Source organism: Emiliania huxleyi (assembly GCF_000372725.1).
Source record: "Emiliania huxleyi CCMP1516 unplaced genomic scaffold EMIHUscaffold_83, whole genome shotgun sequence".
In the NCBI taxonomy this organism is placed as follows: domain Eukaryota; phylum Haptophyta; order Isochrysidales; family Noelaerhabdaceae; genus Emiliania; species Emiliania huxleyi.
The window spans coordinates 102,303-123,918 of NW_005195801.1; the positions used below are offsets into that span (position 1 = coordinate 102,303).

Genomic DNA, 21,616 nt, shown 5'->3' on the forward strand with positions numbered 1-21,616 from the left:
TGAAGTCGACGCCGGGCCGCATCAGGTTGCCCATGACACAGCCGCGCCACTTGCACCGGCCGTCGGACTTCCGGGAGGCGATCTCCTTCAGCGGGAGGACGCGCACCTTGGCGGGGCGGCGCATGGGCTTGAGCGTGCCGTTCTGGATGAGGCCGAGGAACTCGGTGTCATACGCTTTGTACCACACGTCGCGCAGCTTGGGGTCGCGGATGTTGGCGATGTCCTTGTAGTGCTTGGGCACGATGTTGTCCGGCATGGGCATGATCTGGCCGTCCACGCTCGACATGTACGCGACGCACTGATCCGTGGTGTTGCGGTAGACCGACGACGATGGGGATGCGGCCGCCGCAGCCGCCCAGATGCCGAAGGGCGTGGCATTGGCGGCGAGGCGGGCGTTGAGCATGTTGTTGTACTCGCCCGTCGAGACGCCGCCGCGGCTGCGGGTGGTGCGCGGCGCAGGCGCACCCGCTGCGGGCGGGTTGACGTTGCCGTCGTTGGCCGGGTCTGGCATGATCACCACCTCCTCGTCGAGGGTCAGCCCCCCGGCGTGGTTGTCGGTGGTGGGGAGGAAGACGGAGTCGCCGCGGGTCACGTTGTTGTCGAGCGTAGCCTTGTCCGACTCGTCGGGCGTCTCGTCCGCGGTCACAGGCTCCGGCCACGCGCCCTCGATGTCCGTCGGGGTGAGGTCGGAGGTGGGAGCACGGTACTCGATGCCGTTCCAGAGCTCGTTGACGCAGAAGGTCGCCTGCGTGGTGGTGCCGATGTGCCCCTTGCGCGGACCCTCGGTGATGACGTACTTCCAGCCGGGCGAAGTGCGCGAGATGCCGAGGAAGGCCGCCATCTCGCCCGTGGGTGAGACACCGTTCGCCACAAGGTGGGGGGGCGACTTGACGATCATCTTGCACGCCCACGGGTAGAACATGTTCATCTTGGGGCGCTGCCCGGTCTTGAGCTCGTACGCTGACTTGCCGGTGTCGCGCACGGCAAAGGTGGCGTTGGCGATGGTGGCCGCGTACACCCAGGCGTAGCCCCAGTACTGGTAGAGCTGGGTGGCGCCATGCCCCCCTGCGCGCGCCATCATCTCCCGCACGATCCTGCCGCAGGTAGCGTTCGCACGCTCGCACGCCCCATTCTGCCACGGCTCGTAGGGGCAGCTGTTGCGGAGGGTGATGCCGTACTTGAGGCAGAGCTCGCGCACGGCGCTGGAGTTGAGGACGACCTCGTTGTCGCAGAACGCAACTCCTCCGCGGAACGTGTGGCCGTCCTTTCCCTCGTTCTCGGCGAAGTACTTGCGCAGGTAGGCAGGCGTCTGGCCCTTGGTCTGCAGGATGTACGGCGTGATGGTGCTGGTATGCTCGTCGACGACCATGAGTGCGTAGCAGTGCCCATCGACGCCTACCACACCCTTGGGCGACCAGAGGTCGTAGTGCGACGAGCCTCCGAAGCGAGTGGCCAGTGGTCGGCCGGTGCTGCGCCGCGCGTGGTACTTGGCGTTCGCCTGCAGCGCGGCGTCGTCGAGGCCCTCGTTGCGGTCCATCTTGGAGAGGTCTGGCACGCCGTCCGCGATCTTGCTGAGGTCCTTTAGCGCGTCGCCGGAGATGCACAGGGCGTGCCGCCAGAAGGTGCCATCCGTCGGGCGCCGCCCCGGCTTGCCGCGCACGATGGCCTTGGCGGCGTTGGCGCCGACGGATGCGCCGAGCGGCATCAGGTGGATGTTGAAGTCCTCCTGTTGAAGACCGACGACCGCGCAGCCGTCTAGTCTACGGCCACACACACACACATAGTGTCCTTACCACCCCTGGACTGCATCTGCGCAGTTTCGTACCGCTGCGGCGCGGTTTTGCAAAAAACCGTTCTGCAGCGGCGCGGTTTTGCCCTTCACCCGCAGCCTGGATTGATAGTCATTGTGGGTGTGGGGGCCGCGGGCCAGGACTTTTGTTTGAACAAAGTTTTGACAGTACATTTCTGTCGGGCCTTGGAACAGCTTGTGAGTGGTCACTGAAGACCTTCACAGTTGGTGGCGGCGGGGCAACGATCCCCGGGACATTACGACAACATGTCGTCGACGGACAAGCTGGTGATTCCGGCCTACAAACAGAGCTCCGAGCGGGAGTTCAACGAGTGGTTCCGCAACCTGCGGACCGCGGCGAAGCAACACAAGTACCTCCTCGACATCATCGAGGTGGGCACCATCCGGCCGGGCGCGGAGCGCGAGGCCGAGGCGGTCGCGCTGCACGTGCGCTACAAGAACATCGGCACTGCGGACGGCCTCATCCCGGCCATGATCGACAAGTTCTTCAAGGACCTGTCGGTGACTCTGTCGCGCCAACTCTACGGTGCGCTGCAGAACGCCGTCAAGGACGACGACACGCTCGCCGAGATGTTGGCGGACGAGGACGCCGACCACTACGACGACATCAAGAAGGGCATCGCGGCGATCAAGTCGCTCATCGAGTCGGAGGACACGAACTCCAAGAACGTGCGCACGAAGGCGCTGCGCGCGGATCTCGAGAAGGCGTACTCCCCCGACGCTCTCAAGGACCTCACGTCCGCGAGCCTCGCCAAGTTCAAGACGGGCATCGAGCAGGCGAACAAGTTGCTCAAGGACTCCCAGTGGCACCTCCCCGACGAGGTGATCGAGGAATACATCCTCGACGCGATCGCCGCCAAGGGGGCCACGCTCGGCGCAAACATGCGCGTGCAGATCGGCATACAGCGCCAACTCGCCGCGCAATCGGGCAAGACGTACGGCCTCAAGGCGTCTACGCTCGCGATGCAGGGCATCCTCGACCAAGACAACGCGGACCGCGCCAACGAGGCCAAGGCGGCTGCGCAGGCGGCGTTCGAGGCGGAGATTGCCTCGCAAGGCGTGCTCAAGGAGAAGCTCGCGGCCGCCGAGTCCCAGGTCGCCGCTCTCCAGGCGCAGATCAAGTCCGACAAGGGCGGCGGGGACCGCGGCGGCCGCGCAGCCGCTGGGCGCAAGCCGTGCCCCCACTGCAATGGGTTGCACGGTGGCAAGTGCATCGGCGACCTCATCTGCAAGGGGGTCCCTGTCGCCAAGGTGCTCGAGGAACTCCCCGACCGCATCGACCACGAGACGAAGGTGCGCATGGCCCAGTCCTCGTACAAGAAGGTGTGCGCCAAGTCCCCCGGCCGCACCCTCCCGCACGACCCCTTCAAGAAGTCGGACTCCACCGCTACCGACCACGAGGAGGTGCGGGCGGCGCTGGCCGACTCTGTCACCCGCACGTTCGACCCGGACGGCATCGTCGGCGGCTTTGTCGCTGGCGTCGGCACCGACCAGGTCGAGGACACCTTCCCCGACTCCAACCCCACCGACACGCCCGCCATCCTCAAGGCCAAGACGGCGGCGCGCAATGCGGCGGAGGCACGGGCGCGCGGCGGGCTGTGGGTCAAGTTCACCTCGTTCGTCACCGCGCTGCCTCGCCCGTACATCGGCGCTTCCATCCTACTCGTCCTGCTCGCGTGCCTCATCCCGGTCTACATGGGCTCGCCTGCCTCGATCGGCACGCCTGTGGCCGACGCCGTGGACGAGCCCTCGAACATGGGCGTGATGGTCGAGTCCGTCACCGCACTACCCCTCGAGCTGTCCACCGGGCCGGCGACTGGCTCAGGTGGCGGAGCAGAGTACGCCATCGAGGAGGACCCGCTCCAGCCGATCTACCGCAAGGTCGCGGGCGACATGTTCCGCGCGGTGAATGACATCGACGTGCCCAAGACGGTCCCGCTCGTCCTCTCGTACACGTGCATCATGCTCGCCATGTACGTGGCGCGCATGGACGCGATGCAGGCACACGCGCTTGTCGGGCATGTCAAGGTCGTCGACGCGTACGACACGACCGCCGGTGTGAACATGCCGGGATCGTATGCCGCTGGCGTCGACTCCAAGGCGGGCATGAACATGTTCCCGACGCCCGACTACTTCCCTCACGGGTGGCGCGAGCCCGAGAAGCCCATCTACATCCGCTGCGCAAACAACGACTACCTCAAGGCGAAGGGCGTCGGCACCGCGTACGCCTTCGCGCTGGCTGACCCGACCAAGCCGCAGGACACCAAGGTTGTGAACACCGAGTGGGTGAACGCACTGTACGCGCCCGGACTCGCCATGCCTCTCGTCAGCGTCAAGGAGTGCAAGGCGCAGAACATCGTGGTCCGCTTCGACCTCTGCCCACCACGCTTCAACTACTGTTGAAGACCGACGACCGCGCAGCCGTCTAGTCTACGGCCACACACACACACATAGTGTCCTTACCACCCCTGGACTGCATCTGCGCAGTTTCGTACCGCTGCGGCGCGGTTTTGCAAAAACCGTTCTGCAGCGGCGCGGTTTTGCCCTTCACCCGCAGCCTGGATTGATAGTCATTGTGGGTGTGGGGGCCGCGGGCCAGGACTTTTGTTTGAACAAAGTTTTGACAGTACATTTCTGTCGGGCCTTGGAACAGCTTGTGAGTGGTCACTGAAGACCTTCACAGTTGGTGGCGGCGGGGCAACGATCCCCGGGACATTACGACAACATGTCGTCGACGGACAAGCTGGTGATTCCGGCCTACAAACAGAGCTCCGAGCGGGAGTTCAACGAGTGGTTCCGCAACCTGCGGACCGCGGCGAAGCAACACAAGTACCTCCTCGACATCATCGAGGTGGGCACCATCCGGCCGGGCGCGGAGCGCGAGGCCGAGGCGGTCGCGCTGCACGTGCGCTACAAGAACATCGGCACTGCGGACGGCCTCATCCCGGCCATGATCGACAAGTTCTTCAAGGACCTGTCGGTGACTCTGTCGCGCCAACTCTACGGTGCGCTGCAGAACGCCGTCAAGGACGACGACACGCTCGCCGAGATGTTGGCGGACGAGGACGCCGACCACTACGACGACATCAAGAAGGGCATCGCGGCGATCAAGTCGCTCATCGAGTCGGAGGACACGAACTCCAAGAACGTGCGCACGAAGGCGCTGCGCGCGGATCTCGAGAAGGCGTACTCCCCCGACGCTCTCAAGGACCTCACGTCCGCGAGCCTCGCCAAGTTCAAGACGGGCATCGAGCAGGCGAACAAGTTGCTCAAGGACTCCCAGTGGCACCTCCCCGACGAGGTGATCGAAGAATACATCCTCGACGCGATCGCCGCCAAGGGGGCCACGCTCGGCGCAAACATGCGCGTGCAGATCGGCATACAGCGCCAACTCGCCGCGCAATCGGGCAAGACGTACGGCCTCAAGGCGTCCACGCTCGCGATGCAGGGCATCCTCGACCAAGACAACGCGGACCGCGCCAACGAGGCCAAGGCGGCTGCGCAGGCGGCGTTCGAGGCGGAGATTGCCTCGCAAGGCGTGCTCAAGGAGAAGCTCGCGGCCGCCGAGTCCCAGGTCGCCGCTCTCCAGGCGCAGATCAAGTCCGACAAGGGCGGCGGGGACCGCGGCGGCCGCGCAGCCGCTGGGCGCAAGCCGTGCCCCCACTGCAATGGGTTGCACGGTGGCAAGTGCATCGGCGACCTCATCTGCAAGGACCTCGGCCTCCACTACGAGCGCGTTGCCGACCCCAAGCTCTTCGGCTGCTCCGACGCGAACTGGTGCACCCGCCAGAGCACCTCCGGCTGCGCCTTCAAGATCGGCACCGCGATCATCTCGTACTTCTCCAAGAAGCAGGGTCACATCTCCCTGTCGCCAAGGTGCTCGAGGAACTCCCCGACCGCATCGACCACGAGGCGAAGGTGCGCATGGCCCAGTCCTCGTACAAGAAGGTGTGCGCCAAGTCCCCCAGCCGCACCCTCCCGCACGACCCCTTCGCCAAGAAGTCGGACTCCACCGCGGCCGACCACGAGGAGGTGCGGGCGGCGCTGGCCGACTCTGTCACCCGCACGTTCGACCCGGACGGCATCGTCGGCGGCTTTGTCGCTGGCGTCGGCACCGACCAGGTCGAGGACACCTTCCCCGACTCCAACCCCACCGACACGCCCGCCATCCTCAAGGCCAAGACGGCGGCGCGCAATGCGGCGGAGGCACGGGCGCGCGGCGGGCTGTGGGTCAAGTTCACCTCACACACACATAGTGTCCTTACCACTCGGGGACTGCATCTGCGCAGTTTCGTACCGCTGCTTCTAAAATCTCTCTCTCTCCGCTGCGGCACGGTTTTGCAAAAACCGTTCTGCAGCGGCGCGGTTTTGCCCTTCACCTGCAGCCGTGATCTGTGATCTGTAAGGGTCCGCCCGCAGCCGTAGATCAATAGTCAATGTGGGCCACAGGGCCGCGGGCCAGGACTCTTGTTTGTAAGTTTTGGCAGTCTATTTCTGTCAGTATCTCCTCTTTACTTGATAAACCAGCCGATCCAACAATCCTTTCACACCGGACGGTAGAGCCGAATCTGACGGCCAGAAAGCTCACCAGCCTCGCAACACATGCCATGCCCATCCCTGACAAGCGTGGTTTGACTCACAGAAGCCGCAGGTCACGTGGAGACATAGCTACGTGACCACGCAAAACACGCCCGGAGACGGCTCACATCCCGATATCCCGGGCTCCAACAATGGTCCCACTATCGGGCCTATCGCGGTCCGACGCCGGTCTACTTGGCTGTCCCCAGCCCACAGGTACCGGGTGCACCCAGCCTGGCCGCAGGAGGGCGGGCCCGGGCCGAACCTCCCACTCAGAGGTCCGTTGAAGTCGATCCGCGGCGCCGTCCCGAAGCAGCAGCCGCGGGAGCGGGAGCGGAGAAGCTCGTACTCGGACCGACGCGATAATATTGACGATGTAATGCCAACTGTGCGTACACTGACTTGTACACACATCACCTGGGTCATGATGGTCCATATGAAGGATGGACAGAGTCACGCACATCGCCTACACGGTCTGAGGGTGGTGAGGACTGATACATGCCCGGGTCGGGTTGAGTGCGATCGGAGAAGAACAAAGTGTGAACTATGCGCCAAATGCGCTGGTCAAGGGGATAGGAGGATGTTGTGTGTGACAGGGCTGCCTGGAGCAGCCCCAAGCTGCAGGCCTTCGTCCACAGAGACCCGTCAAGGAGCGTCTTCTAGCTTTGTCTGCACGACTGTCACGGATCACACAAGGCCGCTACGGAGACGAGCAGCTCCGAATCAGCGGCAATCCTCATGCATCCAGGCGTCACAGTCAATATCAGTGGTCTAGCTACCGCCATGCACAGCTTGACGTCGATGTCTCCAGGCTGGAGTGCATGTATCCTTTGTTACGCCGCTCGGAGGTCTGATGGAGCCGCAGAACGCCTGGGGCTGTGAGGGCGTCAGGCGGTGCCGCAGATAGACTTCTACCTCATAGCGCGCACCGATCCATCCGCGCCGGGCCCTGGCCGCCGCCAGCGGACGGTGCACCACCAGAAAGGTCACCTACAGGGCACATTGTTGGACTTTGGCGGCCGATTTGCGCTCGAGCCGCCGCGCGGGAATCAGCACCGGCAGGCAGCGAGAGCACGACTGGCGACCGCGAAGCCAGCAGTGCTGCCCCGACACATACCGGTCTGGCCAGTGCGCAAAGCTGCCGCATGCGGCCTTCCAGAGGCCGAGCGCGCGGCGATTGTTGGACGGTCACGTCGTTTCGGTTTATCGGGACGCGCCGGGATATCAAGTAAATAGGCAGGTGGCGTTTATTTTTGCTTGGGGCGGACATCATGATGAAATTCTGGAAAAACCTGACCGGCCCCTGCGGTGCCCCTACCTACCTACCTACCTACCTACCTTACTTATGGGAAACTAAAAAAGAAATCACTCGATGCGTGAAGGTGGGGTACTATACCAACTAAAGTGATGGCTGGTGGTACTCTCCTGCACCCACAGTCCTTCCTGTGACATGGCAGGCCACTATCAAGCCCTACAAGCACCAGATCACCCACTTGGGGAGGGTTGACGTCGTGATTTCCGCGGAAAATTTCTTTTTCTGCTGTGAAAATTCCGGCGTGAAGAGAGGGAAAACCCCGACGGGAGGGCCCAGACCCTACCTACCTACCCCGTCATGATGTCCGCCCCAAGCAAAAATAAACGCCACCTGAAATAGGACATACTTTGGATACAGCTTTGAGTGGTCTCTCAAGTCCTTCACAGAAGAGGCTGCGGCCGCGTCCACTCCAAAGCCTTGACCGGCCGGCTCAGGGGGATGGACGACTCGCGCCTGATCGGCGTCTCGCCGCTCAAGCTCTCTAAGCGCGCATCCACCGACGTCGCCTTTGTCTTTGTCTTCCTCCTCTCGGTCGGCGCTGCCGTCGCGTGCGGGCTCCACGGCGCGGCGAACGGCGACCTGGAGGCGCTCACCTCGCCCCCAGAGGGCTGCGGCCCCAAGCCCGGCGCGGGCGTCGCGCGCCGCCTTCTCGCCTCCGCGCCCGACCCAGTCCCGACCACCATCTTGCGCCACGCCTGGTACCTACTGCCGCTCACGGCCATTGTCGCTGCCGCCGGCGGAGGGATGGTGCTCGCGCTGCGCTCCTGTGCGCGGCCCTTTGTCTACTCTTCGATGGCGCTCATTCCCATCTCGATGGCGTCCTCCGGCGCCGCGGTGCTCTCCCAGTCGCCCCCCCTCGGCTACATCATGTTTGGCGTGGCGGCCCTGTACGTGCTGCTCCTCTGGTGCTCGCGCCGCGGGCTCCGTCTGTGCGCGGCGCTGCTGGAGAACGCGGCGGTCGTGCTCGTCACGCACCCCTCGCTCCTGCTGGTGTGCGGCCTCCTCCTCCTCACCACCCTCGCCGCCCTGGCGGCCGGCCTCGCCGGCCTCGTGGCGCTCTACTCGAACGGCGCGTGGGAGGGCGCCGAGCGGGGCGAGTGCGAGTGGGTGGTGCGGGACGCGGCGGAGGTGGGCTTGGCGGTGGTCGGCGTGGCGCTGCTGTGGTCGACCCTGCTCTCCGACATGCTCCGCTTCTTCATCGTCTCCCTCGTCACCTCGGTCTGGTACTATGACACCTCGGCCGGCGCCGTCGACCCGTCGGCCAACACCGAGGCGCGGCGCGCGCCCGTGCGGCTCGCGGCGCGGCTCGCCTTCACCCGCTCGCTCGGCACGCTCTGCTTCTCGTCGCTCGTCCTCACGCTCGGCCAGGTCCTCAAGGCGCTCGCCAGGGACGCGGTGCGGCGCAGCGACTCGCCGCTCGTGCTGCTCGTCGCCTGCTGCCTGCGCTGCGTCGTCGAGCTGCTCGAGTTCATCAACAAGTTTGCGATCGCCATGCACGCCATCACCGGCGACGGCTTCTGTGCGTCGGGCAAGCAGGTGACGGCACTGCTCGCCAAGCACGGCCTCTCCGCCTGGTTCTGCGACCGCATCTCGGCCTTCGTCCTCCGCACCACCGCCGTCGCCTTCGCCGCCCTCGGCGGGGTCGGCACCTACCTCGCCGTCTACTCGGGCCTCGCCGCCGACGAAGAGGACGACCGGCAGGCCGTCGCCGGCGCCTTTGGCGGAGCGGCCTTCGTGGTCGGCGCGCTGGTGCTCTCGTTTTGCTCCTCGACGCTGCTCGACGTGGTCGACGCCTCGTACACCTGCCTCGCGCTCGACCTCGACCGCGGGGCCCAGCACCGGCCGCCGATGCGCGACGCGATGCTGCCGATCGTCAAGCCGGAGTACGTCCTCGTCGTCGCGCAGCCCGGCAGCGACGGCCAGCCCCGCGCCATCGCCGTCCCGGTCGCGCCGGCGCCCCAGGTGGCGGTCGGCATCCCGGCCGCGCCCGCGCCGCAGTGAAGGGCCGGCCGTCCGCTCGCCTCGCGTCTGCGTTTAGTGCTCCGTCTCGTCCTCTCAAGTCTCCATCGCGTTTGGATCTCCCGGTGGCTGATTGATTGTGTTGCGGCCGTCGGTTCGTGGCACGTGGGCAGGTCGTCGTGGTGACTCTGTGACTGGTGTCGTCGCCAGTGGTTCTCTCTCGCGCGCGTCGTAGCTCACCGGCGACCCAGCCGCAGCGCAGTAATAGGAGCCGCGCTGTGGTGCGTGTCTCTAGCAGTTTTTTTTCGGAAATCTCGGAGTACGGAGAGCGACAGCGAGCACCAAAGTCCAGAGGGTGGCTGCGTTGCCCGTCGGCCGGCGGCGTTACGGCCGTTGCAGCGAGCGGGACCAGGAGAAGGGGCAGAGAGAGCTCGTGGTCGTGCGCGGCGAACCCCTGCCCTCGTCCGGAGTCGCACGCAGTGGCGTCACGGCTCGTCGTAGACTCGGTTGCCGGTGTAGATCGTCTCGGGCTCGAGCGAGTACTTTGTCACGTCTGCGAGCAGCGGCTTCATCGTCTTCTCGCGAAAGTCGGACTCCATGTACGCCTTGAAGTTGTCGAGCGAGTCAAAGACGATCGCACCCTCGTAGGCCCACTCGGTCTTGCACACCGTGCGCACGACCTTCGTGAAGCCCTGGATTTCCTTCGCCGCCTGAGCCTCCTCGAGCGCCCTCTTGATTGCGAGGACCGCCTTGTCGGCCTTTGCGGCCTGGCTCTCGCCTGCGACGTGCATCCGAACGATGCGCGCGACCGAGTTGATCTCGACCGTGCACAGGCCGCGCCGTTGGAACGCCGGCAGCCCCAGGCGACGGATCATGGTGTCGGACCCGCGCCGAACAAATGTCCGTATGTTTTCTTTCGCCTCTGCCTAACACCACTCCACATCATCTTAACTGCCAATGGCAGTTATCAGTTGTGTGGCCGTCGCCGCGGCTCGTCTCTGCCGCGGCGGCTGCTGCGCGCTCGCAGCGGCGCCGCTCTCTCGAGCGACGGCTGGCGCCGCGGCTCGCCGCCGACGCGCACTGCGCTCGCACGACCATCCGCGGCGTGGCGTGCGCGGCGCTGCGCGCCGCTCTGCGAGCGCTTCTGCGGGCGCCTCATGCTGCACTGCTGTACATCATCCTGCACTGCTGGATTGGACTGCGTTGGTCCTCGAGGAGACTGCGCGGTGCTCTACGCGGAGGTCTGCGAGCGTCGATGACCGCCGACAGATCACTCCAGACAGCAGACATAGGCCGACGTCTGCACGCGGCCGGCCGGGCGAGAGGCTTGACACGATCCGACCCTGCGACCCTGACGCTGCTGCTCTAGCTATCAGACATGCACTACTGACTGCTGCCACAATATGCGACCGGTGCTGGCCCACTTGGCGGCCTTCCCGGTCAGTGGTGAGGCGCAGTTCAGAGCTGTCGATGGCACGATGCCGCACTGGTCCCACATTGGTGACACGAGACCACCAAGTTTGCCGGTCCAAGAGAGAGGTACCGGCGCTGTCCTGAGAAGGTGCGTGGTCCCTCTTGACTGCCCATGCGCGCGAGGCTGCGTAGGCATAGCCTCGAGAGTGCCAGCAGCCAATCCGAGGCGACGCGCATTGCGCCAGAAGCGTGCACACGTTGGAAGGACACCTTCCTACTGACCGTACGATCAGGTCGTCACTGAATGCTTGATACTAAGGCCGCGAGCTATGCAGGTGATCAATTGTGCAGCAGGGCACGGTCAGCAGCGCCGACAGGCTGTCGCAAGGTGTGATAGCATGGCCGCAATTCGCCGAATTCCCAGGAAACAAGTAAAAAATCGCGCGAAAAAAGAAAAAAATGCGAAAATCGGCGCCTGCGGCGGGCCGTGGGGCCCCATCTTCCCCCCGCATGGGTACCCTCTAGGGCCCCCGCGCCCCCCCAGAGAGATCGTCGTGTGCGCTCTTTTGCACATAGATTGTGCGGCAGGCCAGACGGTGTGGTCGAGCTTCCTTGGACCTTGCGCCCCGTGCGGTGTGTTAGGCGGCGCTTCTCTCGGTGGCGGTGTAGATGAGCCGCCGAGTAGGGGCGAGTGAAGCCCGACCTCTCCGCGTCTAAGCCTGACTCCATATACTCCGTAACGGCGATGCAAAAGACAAGAAGGGACGGACGGGTCACGCGGGAAAAGATATTACACGGGGCAGGTGTGAAAACGGGCTACCCCGACACGGGGGGTAGTCGCAGATTGAACACAGAGAGAAGACTGGGGTAGAGAGATCGCGTGAGCGCGGGGGGGGCGCGCCCAGGGCGGGCGCGCGGGCGCAGGGCCCCGGAGAGGCCCCAGCGGGCGCAAGCGGGGCCAGCGGCAGCGCGCCCCAGGCCGCCAGGGCCCCCACGCAGGTGCGAGAGGTGCGTCGTGCGCAGGTCGACGGGTCCAGAGCGAGCGCAGAGGTGGGCGAGACCGAGAGGTGAGACGGGGCGGGGGCTTGTTGTGCGAGTATATGGGCCAAAAGCGTCGAAAATGTCCCAAAAAGTGTGTCTCGAGTTTGTTGCAGCTCCGCAGCCTGCGCGCGCTGCCGGGACGCACCGCTTGCTGGATCTGTGCACTCCCTGGGTCCCAGGGAGTGCACAGATCCAACAGGAGTGAGTAGGCTCGACGCCGTACTCGAGATGGAGCTGCAGAAAGTACGCCGCCGAACGTGCCACCGACGGCGTCCTGGCGGAGGTGGTGGAGTTTGAGAACTGAGGCTGCGGAGGTGACGCCTGAGGTACCAGTCCGTGCACAGCGACTCAGCCGGCGACCGCCACGGGCTCAGACGAGACTTGTCGACGCGTTCCGGCTCAGCTTCACCGTGGTCATCGGGCGTCTGTCGACGTCAGGACCACCCATACAGCTCGCGGGTTTGAGGTCGCAAGAGCCAAGATGGTGGCGTTTGGACATCCCAACCATCACACAAGACAGCCTGTAGGTGGTGGCGGGACGGCGCAGTGTTTGTGGCACTCGGCAGTAGGCACCCGCGGCACGGCCCCGCTGTCGGCTCTCGCTGGCTGCGGAACCGGCCCCAGAGGGGGACGGTCCGGGCGAGAGTGGCAGCTCCTGCGCTAGTCTGGGCACCCTCTATCATAGCACTACTGATCCCGGTCATTAGAGCTGCCAGGGATAGCGTCAGGAGCCTATAGGAGTCAAAACCCCTCATATTTGAGACATCGTGGCCCAGGCCGAGCGTTTTTGATCTCTCGGTAAGTGGGGGGCCGAGCCGCCTCGGGGTGGCGGGCGGGCGGGCGTGTTGAAAAACAGAAAACAGAAAACAGAGGGGGGCCAGGGCCCCCACTACGATTAGACACACGCACCTGGCTCCTGGGACAAGGCGAGAACGCGCAGCATGTGCAGTACCGTTCAGCGCTTAGGGGACCCCTAGGGTCCTGAGGGCCGGATTGTTTTAAGACCTTTTAAGAAATGAGGAGGTTTGGGGGCTTAACTTGCCATTTAAGAGATTGCAGGCACGGGGGGTCCCTCTTTTAAGAGACCGTTTAAGAAAATCGGCCTCGCCGGCACGCGTCGCTGGGTTCCGCGCCGTTTTCTTCAATACTGCCGTTATTCGGCTCTGAAGACACATCTGTAAGTCTGGTGCACTGGCAGGAGCCATACTCGCATAGGGGACGTGCTAGCTGACTGTAGCCAGCTTCCCGGCCTCCGGCGTGTCTACTGGGAGCCTCCCGGACCAACGACCTCGGGAGCTCTCCCGCACCGTTTAAGCGTTTAAGACCGTTTAAGGAATTGGCAGCCCAGCAGCTCTTAAAACTTGCCATGGCAAGTTTTAAGCCGTTTAAGCCGCAGGCGCCCCAGGGCCCACCCTTTTAAGCCTAGGGGTCCCCTAAGGTTCAGCGGAGGGGGGGGGGGGAGCCGAGGGGGCGACGTCCCGACACGGCAGCTTGGAGCTGACCCCGGGAGAGAGAGAGACGAGCGATGGCACGCCCCCAATGACCCTAGACAGACATGACGAGCCGACAGCGATGCAGCGGCAGCGAAGGCGGCGAGGAGAGCCCGCGCTGCAGAGCTCCGCCGGGCGGCAGCAGAGACATCGGCGGACGGGGAGCACGGGACACGTCGGCATAGGAGCCAGGGGGGTGGGAGAGTTGAGTCAGGTGCAGCAGCACCGTCTCGGCAGCGAGGCCGACGATGGCGACGGCGGCGACGTAGGCGAGACGGTGGCGAGGGTGGCGACGGTCACGATGAAGGTGGCTTGACGAAATGGATGACGCCATCGCGCAACATGACATCCTCGATGTCGTCGTCCTCTAGGCGGCGCGCAGCGCCGCTCTTGCAGGCTGTTTTTGACGGTTTCTACACTTTGTTTTTGTTTTCAGTCTAGGGGGCCCGACCCCCTCAGAGGCGGCGGGCGGGCGCCCACTTACCGAGAGATCAAAAACGCTCGGCCCCATATACTCGCACAACGAGCCCGGAGAGCGCGACCCGGGGGGCAAACTGCCCGGGGTTTCAAAACCACCGACTTAAAACTCCGGGATCGTAGCCCCCTCGGATTACATGCTCATACCCACAATCAAACGGACCCACACGATTGGTATCTCGAGGTATCTAGTAGTGGTGTACTCGGCCCCGGCGCGCTGTCAGGGTGCGTGATCACCCGTCTCGCTCTCCACTCTTGCTCTCTGGACGATCTATCAGTCCACTCGCGCTGTACACAGCCCTCAACCTGCAGGCCTAGCGGCGGACGCGCTGTCGCCGCCGCGCCGCGGGAGCAAGGAGGGAATAACGGGGTATCCACAGAGAAGTGGTGGGTTGCCGCGCAACTTTACCAGCACTGGCACCACCCCTTCTTCTCCTTGAAGCCCGCCACCTCGAGCTTGAGCGACAGCCCCTCGCCAAAGGAGACCTCGACCGGCTCTTGCTTGACGCCCGCGCTCAGCAGCTCCGCGAGGGGCACCTTGGCCGTCTCCGCGCCGGGGAAGGGCGTGCCCTTGCCGAGCCCGCCCACGCCGCTCGCCTGCATCAGCGCCATCTCGCAGGCGTACCCGACCTCGGGGTCGTAGTCCACGGTGCCCGCCTTGGCCTCGGCGCCGAAGGGGTCGTCCTCGCCGTTGGCCTTGGCGATGGCGATCGCCGCGGTGCTCTTCCTCTTGTCGCCGAGGATGAACTGCACAAAGACAGCGCTGGCTGCCTCGCCGTTGTCGCCGAGCGCGCCCGCAGACACGCTGACCGACTTGACGCGCAGCGTCAGCGTGGGCGTGTCGAAGATGTGCGAGAGGACGGCGTAGTGGCACGCCGGCATGCCGAGCACGCCGCGGTGCGTGCCCCCCTCGATCTCAATGATGTTGACGTTCATGTCGTCCTGGCACCACTGCGCGGGCGCGCGGAGCGACCAGAGCGGCACGGTCATGTCGCCCGAGCACTTCAGCGTCGTGAAGTCGCGGCCGTCGTACTGCGTGGACTGGGGGCACGCGTGCGGCTTCTCGAAGACCTGGCCGTCCTTGCACGTGTAGCCCGAGTGCGCGACGGTCGCCTCCTTGTCGTAGACGAAGAAGTTCGTGCGGCGGCCCTGGTTCCAGCAGTTGTTGGTGCGCTTGAAGATGGCGCCCATCTGCGTCTTCATGTTGATGCCGTAGATGGGCTGGCACAGCTTGATGGCGGGCGCGGCGTTGTCGGCAATCTTGCGGAAGATCGGGTCCTCCGCGTAGCACTGCTGCCACATCTTGAAGTCGGGCCCGATGTCCTCGAGCATGAACATCTCCTCGGTGGTCTTTGGGAGGTAGTTGTCGCCCGCGGGCGCCCAAGTGGTGAGGCCGGCCGCCTCGAGCGCCGCGCTCTTCTCCGCGCACGTGGCGACGGCGTCGGCTTCGCCGCCGCACCCGGGCACCTCCCCCTTGCACTGGAACTCGGGCGACAGCTCGCAGGAGGCCGGCACAAAGCGCACCCTGAGCGTGACGGTCGCCTTTTCGTTGACGGTGACATTCTTGAGCGACACCCACTCGTTCGGCGACACCTTGATGACCGTGTCCGGCGTGAATTTGGTCACCGAGGCGGGGTCCTCGCCGGAGGTGGTCGACAGCTTGAAGGTGGCCTGCGGAGACGCGGGCGCGGGCGGGGTGAGAGGGGGGGGGGACGCTCCGGCGCCGCGGTGGGGGGAGCCGCTCGGGTGGGGGGGTGCGCAGGGTCACCTCTCCCAGCGGCGTGTCCCAGACGAGGTTGTCGTCCACCAGCTTGAGCGTGATGTCGCGCCCCTCGACGCTGTCGGGCTCCTCCTCCCACGCAAACTGGTAGATGTCGTTGTACACAGGCGAGCTGCCCTTGACGGACGTGCCCGTGAGGCCCGAGCCGAGGAACTTGGCGAGGGGGGAGCCGGTGTCGACGCCCTTGACCTCGATGTGCACCTTGGTCATCTCGTCGTCGCCCAGGCCCGCGTACTCGGCCGTGAGCATCTCGATGTGCACCGCCCCCTCCATCCTGGCGAAAAAGTAGTGCGAGGCGGCGGTGCTCTTCAGGTTGGAGCCGTTGCCAAAGAGGAGCGGCATGGAGCCCCACGAGCGGACCATCGCGAAGCCGTCGGTGAAGGAGACGACGGCGGGGGCGAGGCCGGAGCAGTTGCCGGGCTGCAGGAACTGCTCGGTGCCCGACTCGGCGCCGGCCATTGGCCCGGCGAGAGGGACGAAGGAGTGGACGTGCGTGTCGAGCCACTCCTTGCCCTTGGCCTCGCCCATCGTGTGCGTGATCCAGTGCAGGAAGTAGTGGCCGATCTGGCGGCGCGGGCGGGCAGGGGGGGGGGGGGGGGGGCACCTCGGCGTCGTCCTTGAGCTCGTCGTCCTGCTCGACGAAGGCCTTGAGCTCCTCGTACTCGACCCCGTCGCCGTCCTCGTCGAGCAGCCCCACCATCTTGCTCTTCCACTCGTTGCCCGACACCATGCCCGCGCCGTTCTTGAGCACGACGCCGATGAGGTCTGGGGGGCGCGGCAGGGCGGCGGTGAGCCGGCAGCACTGTCGCCCCGCAGGCGGGGCCCTCCCCGGCGTCGCGACGCGGGGCAGCCCATTCGCACTCTCCCGCCGGGCGCGCTGGCACCTGCAATCGACAGGACGACCCGCTTGCCCTTCCACGCCGGCACGGTGGTCTTCTCGGCGACGAGGCACGAGCCGACCATCGAGTTGATGCACATGACGGAGAAGCCCGGCTGGAAGCCCAGCTGCTTCAGCGAGCCGGCGACGTCGTCCTTGTCCGGCACCCACTCTGGGATGTACGAGCTCGAGCTCTGCGAAAAGATGCGCAGCTTGTTGACGTACTCCTGGGTGGTGAACATGGCGATGGGCGAGTTCGAGGTGAGGCCGCCAAACTGACCCGTCGCGTTCTGCAGGAAGGTGTCCACGCCATCGATCGCCTTGTCCACCGTGGTCTGCTTCTTGGCCGAAGTCGTGACGGTCACCGCGCGCTTGGCAAAATTCGGCTCGTAGCCGCGCTTGGCATGTGGCACGCCGAACCTGCGCGAGCTGGTGGCCGGCTCGGTCTTGTACCCGTTTTCCTGCCGCTTCTTATCGACGTACTTCGGGGCGGGCCTGGAGCACAAAGGGCGGGGCATTGCTCCCAAGGTGCTTCCGCACACCGCCTTCTTTGGGACCGTGGGGACAAAAAAAATCTCAAAGAATCACTCATACCCCCCCACCTGCTGACAGCCGAGAGGGGGGGGTTGACAGACGGCCATGTCCATACCCGAGGGACAAGTACCACACCGAAAAAAGTTGAATATATATACTATGTACCACACCGAAAAAGGTTAAACTATGTAAAATTCCTCTTCGCAAACGCAGTCAGCAGAGTCCTCCTCGGAAAGTCGTAAGAGCCACATAAAAAAAGTTGCCGCGCCGCCGCTCTCCACTTCCCACCTCTCTCGGCAGCCGCCTCCGCGTCTCCGCTTCTCGGCCATGTGCATGGCCGCCACGCTGGCCAGCCTTGCGCTGCTCCCGCGGTCCACTCGCGTGCCGAGCGGGCCTCGGGCGGCAAGTGCCGGCGCTTCTCTGGCTGCGCCAGCCATTGCCGTCGAGGCCGTGAGCGAGAGCAGCGTGGAGGAGGCCGCCGTTTTCTTTGTGGAGGCCTTCTGGGTCAGCACCAACGGCGGCGCCTGCTCGGGCGGCGCACTGCGACTGAGCCGGAAAGAGCGCCGCCTACTCGAGGCGCAGATGGCCGACGATTTCCGGACGAGGTATGGCTGCAGTTGGCGGGTGGGCTCGCAGCTACGGCAGGGCGAGGGCCTCCTCCCTTCGCGCCTACTCCTCGCCCGCGGCGACGCCGGCGAGGTCATCGGCTGCGTCGGCATCGAGGCGGCGCTGCTGGACCCGATTGCGCGCCGCGTCCTCCCCGCCCGCAGCGCCGAGGCGCGGCTTCAGACAGAGCTCGCCGCGCTGACGCTGCACCCGAGCGAGCAGGCGCGCTGGGAGCGGCTGAGCGAGCTCTATGTGGCGCGGCAGCGCGGCCTCCGGCCGCTCGTCTCGGAGCTGCTGCCGGCGTGCACCGCCGCCGCGCTGTTGACGGATCTCGCCGTCTCGCCGGCCTGGCGGAGGCGCGGGGTGGCGCGGCATCTCTGCGGGCACGGCGAGCGGCTCTGCTCCGACTGGGGGCTGCCTGGGCTGGCGCTCAAGGTTGAGGAGGCGAACGGGGCCGCCCGGCGGCTCTACGGAGGCCTGGGCTACGAGGAGGTGTTTCGCCGCGACGACGAGATGGCGACCCGCGTGGCGCGGCTTCCGGCGGCGACGCGCGCCGACACCGCGAGGACGCTCCTCCGGAACGTGCCATCGTCGGTGCTGACGCTGGCCAAGAGGGCAGAAGAAAGAAAGAACGTGCGGGAATAGGGCAGTTTGAGAGGACGGCCCAATTTCTTTTTCGTACCTGTGTTAGAGTCAGTGTACAGTGACTTGCGCAACTATAAAAAAGGGACGTGTTTTTACGATTTTTACGCGCATTACGGCCCTGCCCCTGGCCCTTTGCCTTTCCCTGCACCCGGACCCTGCGGACGACGGCACCCCCCTAGGGGTCAGGGCTCTCCTACACTCTACGAGGCTCTAGCCCGTCGAGCCCGATGCCGATCATCCGGCCCGCTGCGCGCTGGGTGCGCTTCTTAGCTCCCCGGCCCTGGATGTGAGGTTACTATATAGAATATACTAACTGCACTCCAAGTGCTCCAAGGACACACACCAAACAAAGCTCAAAGGGGTGGCGGTGGGAGAAGCTGACAGGGTCCCCACCTGCGCGAGCAGGATCTTGGAAGGACGATCAGGGACACAGGGTAACGGGAGTGGGGAGCGCATCGCGACACGGAGGGGGGCTGGGCAGGGTTCACCCACACGACAGGGTCCCAGGGACCCTCCCCCTCTCGTATAGGACAAAAAGTTGCACCCGCGCCACGGGGGCAGGCGCGGGCCTCCTACTGGTTGCGCTCTCCTAGTTGTCCTGCTACTGACAAAAGGGACAGCGACAGTCAAATTTCTTTTTTCGCCGCTCGCTGTTCCCGGTTGCTGGCCTGGCTTCCGCTCTTCGCCACACACACCGCGCCAGCCGCCGCCAGCGCCCATTTCTGTCGACATGGAGGCCGCCGGCTCCATCCTCGTCGTGTACATCGTCTTCTTCGGCGCGTGGCCTCCATGGATGCCGCTCACGCTCCAGTCCATGGCGCTCAACACCGGCGTCGGATTTGTAGTCATCGGCGACGAGCCGCCGCCGCCAGTACGGCCGCCGAACGTCGCGTTTGAGACGGTCGCATACGCCGCGCTGCAGGAGCGGCTCGCGGTGCTAATCTCCGAGCCGGGCGCGGGCCAGGCATCGGTGCGTTACAACTGGACCTACAAGGCCAACGACATCAAGCCGTTTGCTCCTGCGCTCTTCCCTCGCCACCTCGCCGGGCGCGAGTGGTGGGCGTGGGCCGACCTCGACGTGGTCTTTGGGGACCTGCTTACGTTTCTGCACGCCGCCGCGACCAAGCCCGCCTGCTGCAAGGTCCCGCTGCGGCCAAACGGCCTGCCAGAGTCGCTGAGCAAGGTTGGGTCGGCTGCCCGTCCCAACTGCCACCGCCGCCGGACCGCAGCTGCCCTACCGCCCACGCGCCTTGGGCGTCGCAGGTGAATGTGTTCACCCACAAGTTCGCGTGCCCGTGCGAGCCCGGCGAGACACGAGGCGGCACACGCCGGGCCGCACCGCTTGCACGCCCTGAGCGCCGCCGCGGCACTGCTCTATAGGCGTGACTGCGAACGTGGTGACGCCTCTCTACCCCAACCCGTGGCGCAAAAAGGCTTGGGGCCCCTTCACCGCCTTCCGCACCGAACTGGGGACGAGCATGTTCCGCGAGAGCCCGCAGTGGCGCGCGATCCTCGCGTCGAACGACTATGCCCACTTTGACGAGTTTTGGGGCCCGTTCCACTACAGCCGAGGCTGGGAGACGATGGGCGACGTGCTGACGCGGCTGGCCGAGGCGAACGGGACGGTGCGCATGTCGAAGCGCAAGATGCCCTTCGCGGAGGCGCGCACGTGCCGCGACGAGTCGTGCATGTTCTGCCCTTGCGGCGCCGTGGAGCTGCGGCTCGCTCGCTCGGGCACCCTGTATGTCAACGGCAAGGAAGTGATGCTGCTGCACCTGGCAACCTCAAAGTACGCGTGGTACCGCCGCGCGCCGCTGCCCGCCTGGTCGCCCGCGCCAGAGGCGCCCGAGGGTGGGCTGTGGGCGTCGGGCTGCGTCGAGGCGACTGGGCTGGGGTGGCTGAATGAGACGTGCGCGACGTGCTCGGCAAAGGCGCCGGTGTGGGAAGGCGCGCGCGGGGGGAGAGGGGAGGGGGGGGAGGGGGGGGGGGGTTCAGGCCGGCGGCACCTGAGGGGCAGCCCGCCCCATGCAGGACCCGGCTGGAAGGAGTACTTCCAGGCGAGCGTCACCGCGCGCAAGGCGACGTCGCTGACGCGCCACAGGGTGCAGACCAAGTGGGGCGGCCACATCAACTACGCGACCGCGCCGCACGAGGCGAGACCCTGGCCCTGGAGCGCGCCCCGCGGCGCGCACCCTCCCACCGTTGTGCCGGGCCGGCCATCCGCAGGTGAAGCTCTCCGTTGGCACTTGCTCGAGATGGCGCGGTTGAGCCGGTCTCGACAGCTTCGACCCACAGCTCTTCTTCATTTCGCATGTGCGGTGCGGACAGACGCGTGTTGATGCGCGTTTGTCTCTCGACGTCGCAACACTCAATCTACTTGCACACTCCTCACTCGAGACTCGATTCGTCCACTCGTGTCACACAGGAAGCAGCTACTTGTTTGAACCGCTTGTATTGATCTGCGCGATCGATGTGTAATTGTCCGTTTGTGCGATTGTGTCGAACAACTTGCTTGACGTATCTGTACTTGGACCCGAGCCTAATTCGGGTTTTGCACTTGGAGCACTTGGAGTTGCAGTCCAGTAACCTCACAGTGTGTGCTCACATCCAGGGCCGGGGAGCTGCCGCAGACTGGCTCCGACTTGACGGGCGCATGGAGACGTGATGCCTGCATGCGCCCGTCAAGTCGAAATCGACATGCGAGTCGATCTTTGGCCCGCCAGAGGTACATTAGGCGTTTTTGGCGACATTCAAACAGCGCTGCGACCGCGAAGTGGCGGTGGACATGCTCCCATGTTGCCCCCGACGCGGCGCCGGAGTGGCCGGCGCTGCTCGCCGCGACCACGACGGCTACTCTGATGCTCCGGGCCGACCCGTCCTACCCGACGGTGGCACTCTTCCACGTCTCGCTCACGCTGAGAAAAAATCTGAAACGGCGTGCACAGCAGAGTCACCGACGAGTCGGTCCGCGTGACTCCTCGTGTCCCGTACCGTTCTCACACATCCATAAACTCACTTTGGCCCCACTGAAGCGATGCCTGAATCCTGAATCCTCAGATTTTAGATTAGGACGCTGCGCACCCTCTACTAG

General features: G+C 65.1%; 4 protein-coding genes across 4 annotated transcripts; 3 read left to right on the plus strand and 1 right to left on the minus strand.

Annotated features, from left to right (window-relative positions):
- Positions 1 to 8,098: 8,098 nt before the first annotated feature.
- Positions 8,099 to 10,445, plus strand: EMIHUDRAFT_438674 (hypothetical protein). Its single transcript, XM_005758900.1, has one exon. It carries the CDS (start codon positions 8,142 to 8,144, stop codon positions 9,702 to 9,704), a length of 1,563 nt encoding a protein of 520 aa, XP_005758957.1. The 5' UTR covers positions 8,099 to 8,141; the 3' UTR covers positions 9,705 to 10,445.
- Positions 10,446 to 14,183: 3,738 nt separating this feature from the next.
- Positions 14,184 to 17,274, minus strand: EMIHUDRAFT_438676 (hypothetical protein). Its single transcript, XM_005758901.1, has 4 exons — positions 16,748 to 17,274; positions 16,464 to 16,628; positions 15,852 to 16,428; positions 14,184 to 15,754 (listed from the first exon to the last, which is right to left on the minus strand). Exons 3-4 carry the CDS (start codon positions 16,389 to 16,391, stop codon positions 14,489 to 14,491), a joined length of 1,806 nt encoding a protein of 601 aa, XP_005758958.1. The 5' UTR covers positions 16,392 to 16,428; positions 16,464 to 16,628; positions 16,748 to 17,274; the 3' UTR covers positions 14,184 to 14,488.
- A 327-nt stretch (positions 17,275 to 17,601) lies between these two features.
- EMIHUDRAFT_218998 (hypothetical protein) lies at positions 17,602 to 18,525 on the plus strand (the record flags this gene model as incomplete). Its single annotated transcript, XM_005758902.1, has 1 exon — positions 17,602 to 18,525. One exon carries the CDS (start codon positions 17,602 to 17,604, stop codon positions 18,523 to 18,525), a length of 924 nt encoding a protein of 307 aa, XP_005758959.1.
- A 730-nt stretch (positions 18,526 to 19,255) lies between these two features.
- EMIHUDRAFT_218999 (hypothetical protein) lies at positions 19,256 to 21,003 on the plus strand (the record flags this gene model as incomplete). Its single annotated transcript, XM_005758903.1, has 4 exons — positions 19,256 to 19,724; positions 19,906 to 20,462; positions 20,571 to 20,751; positions 20,951 to 21,003. 4 exons carry the CDS (start codon positions 19,256 to 19,258, stop codon positions 21,001 to 21,003), a joined length of 1,260 nt encoding a protein of 419 aa, XP_005758960.1.
- Positions 21,004 to 21,616: the final 613 nt, after the last annotated feature.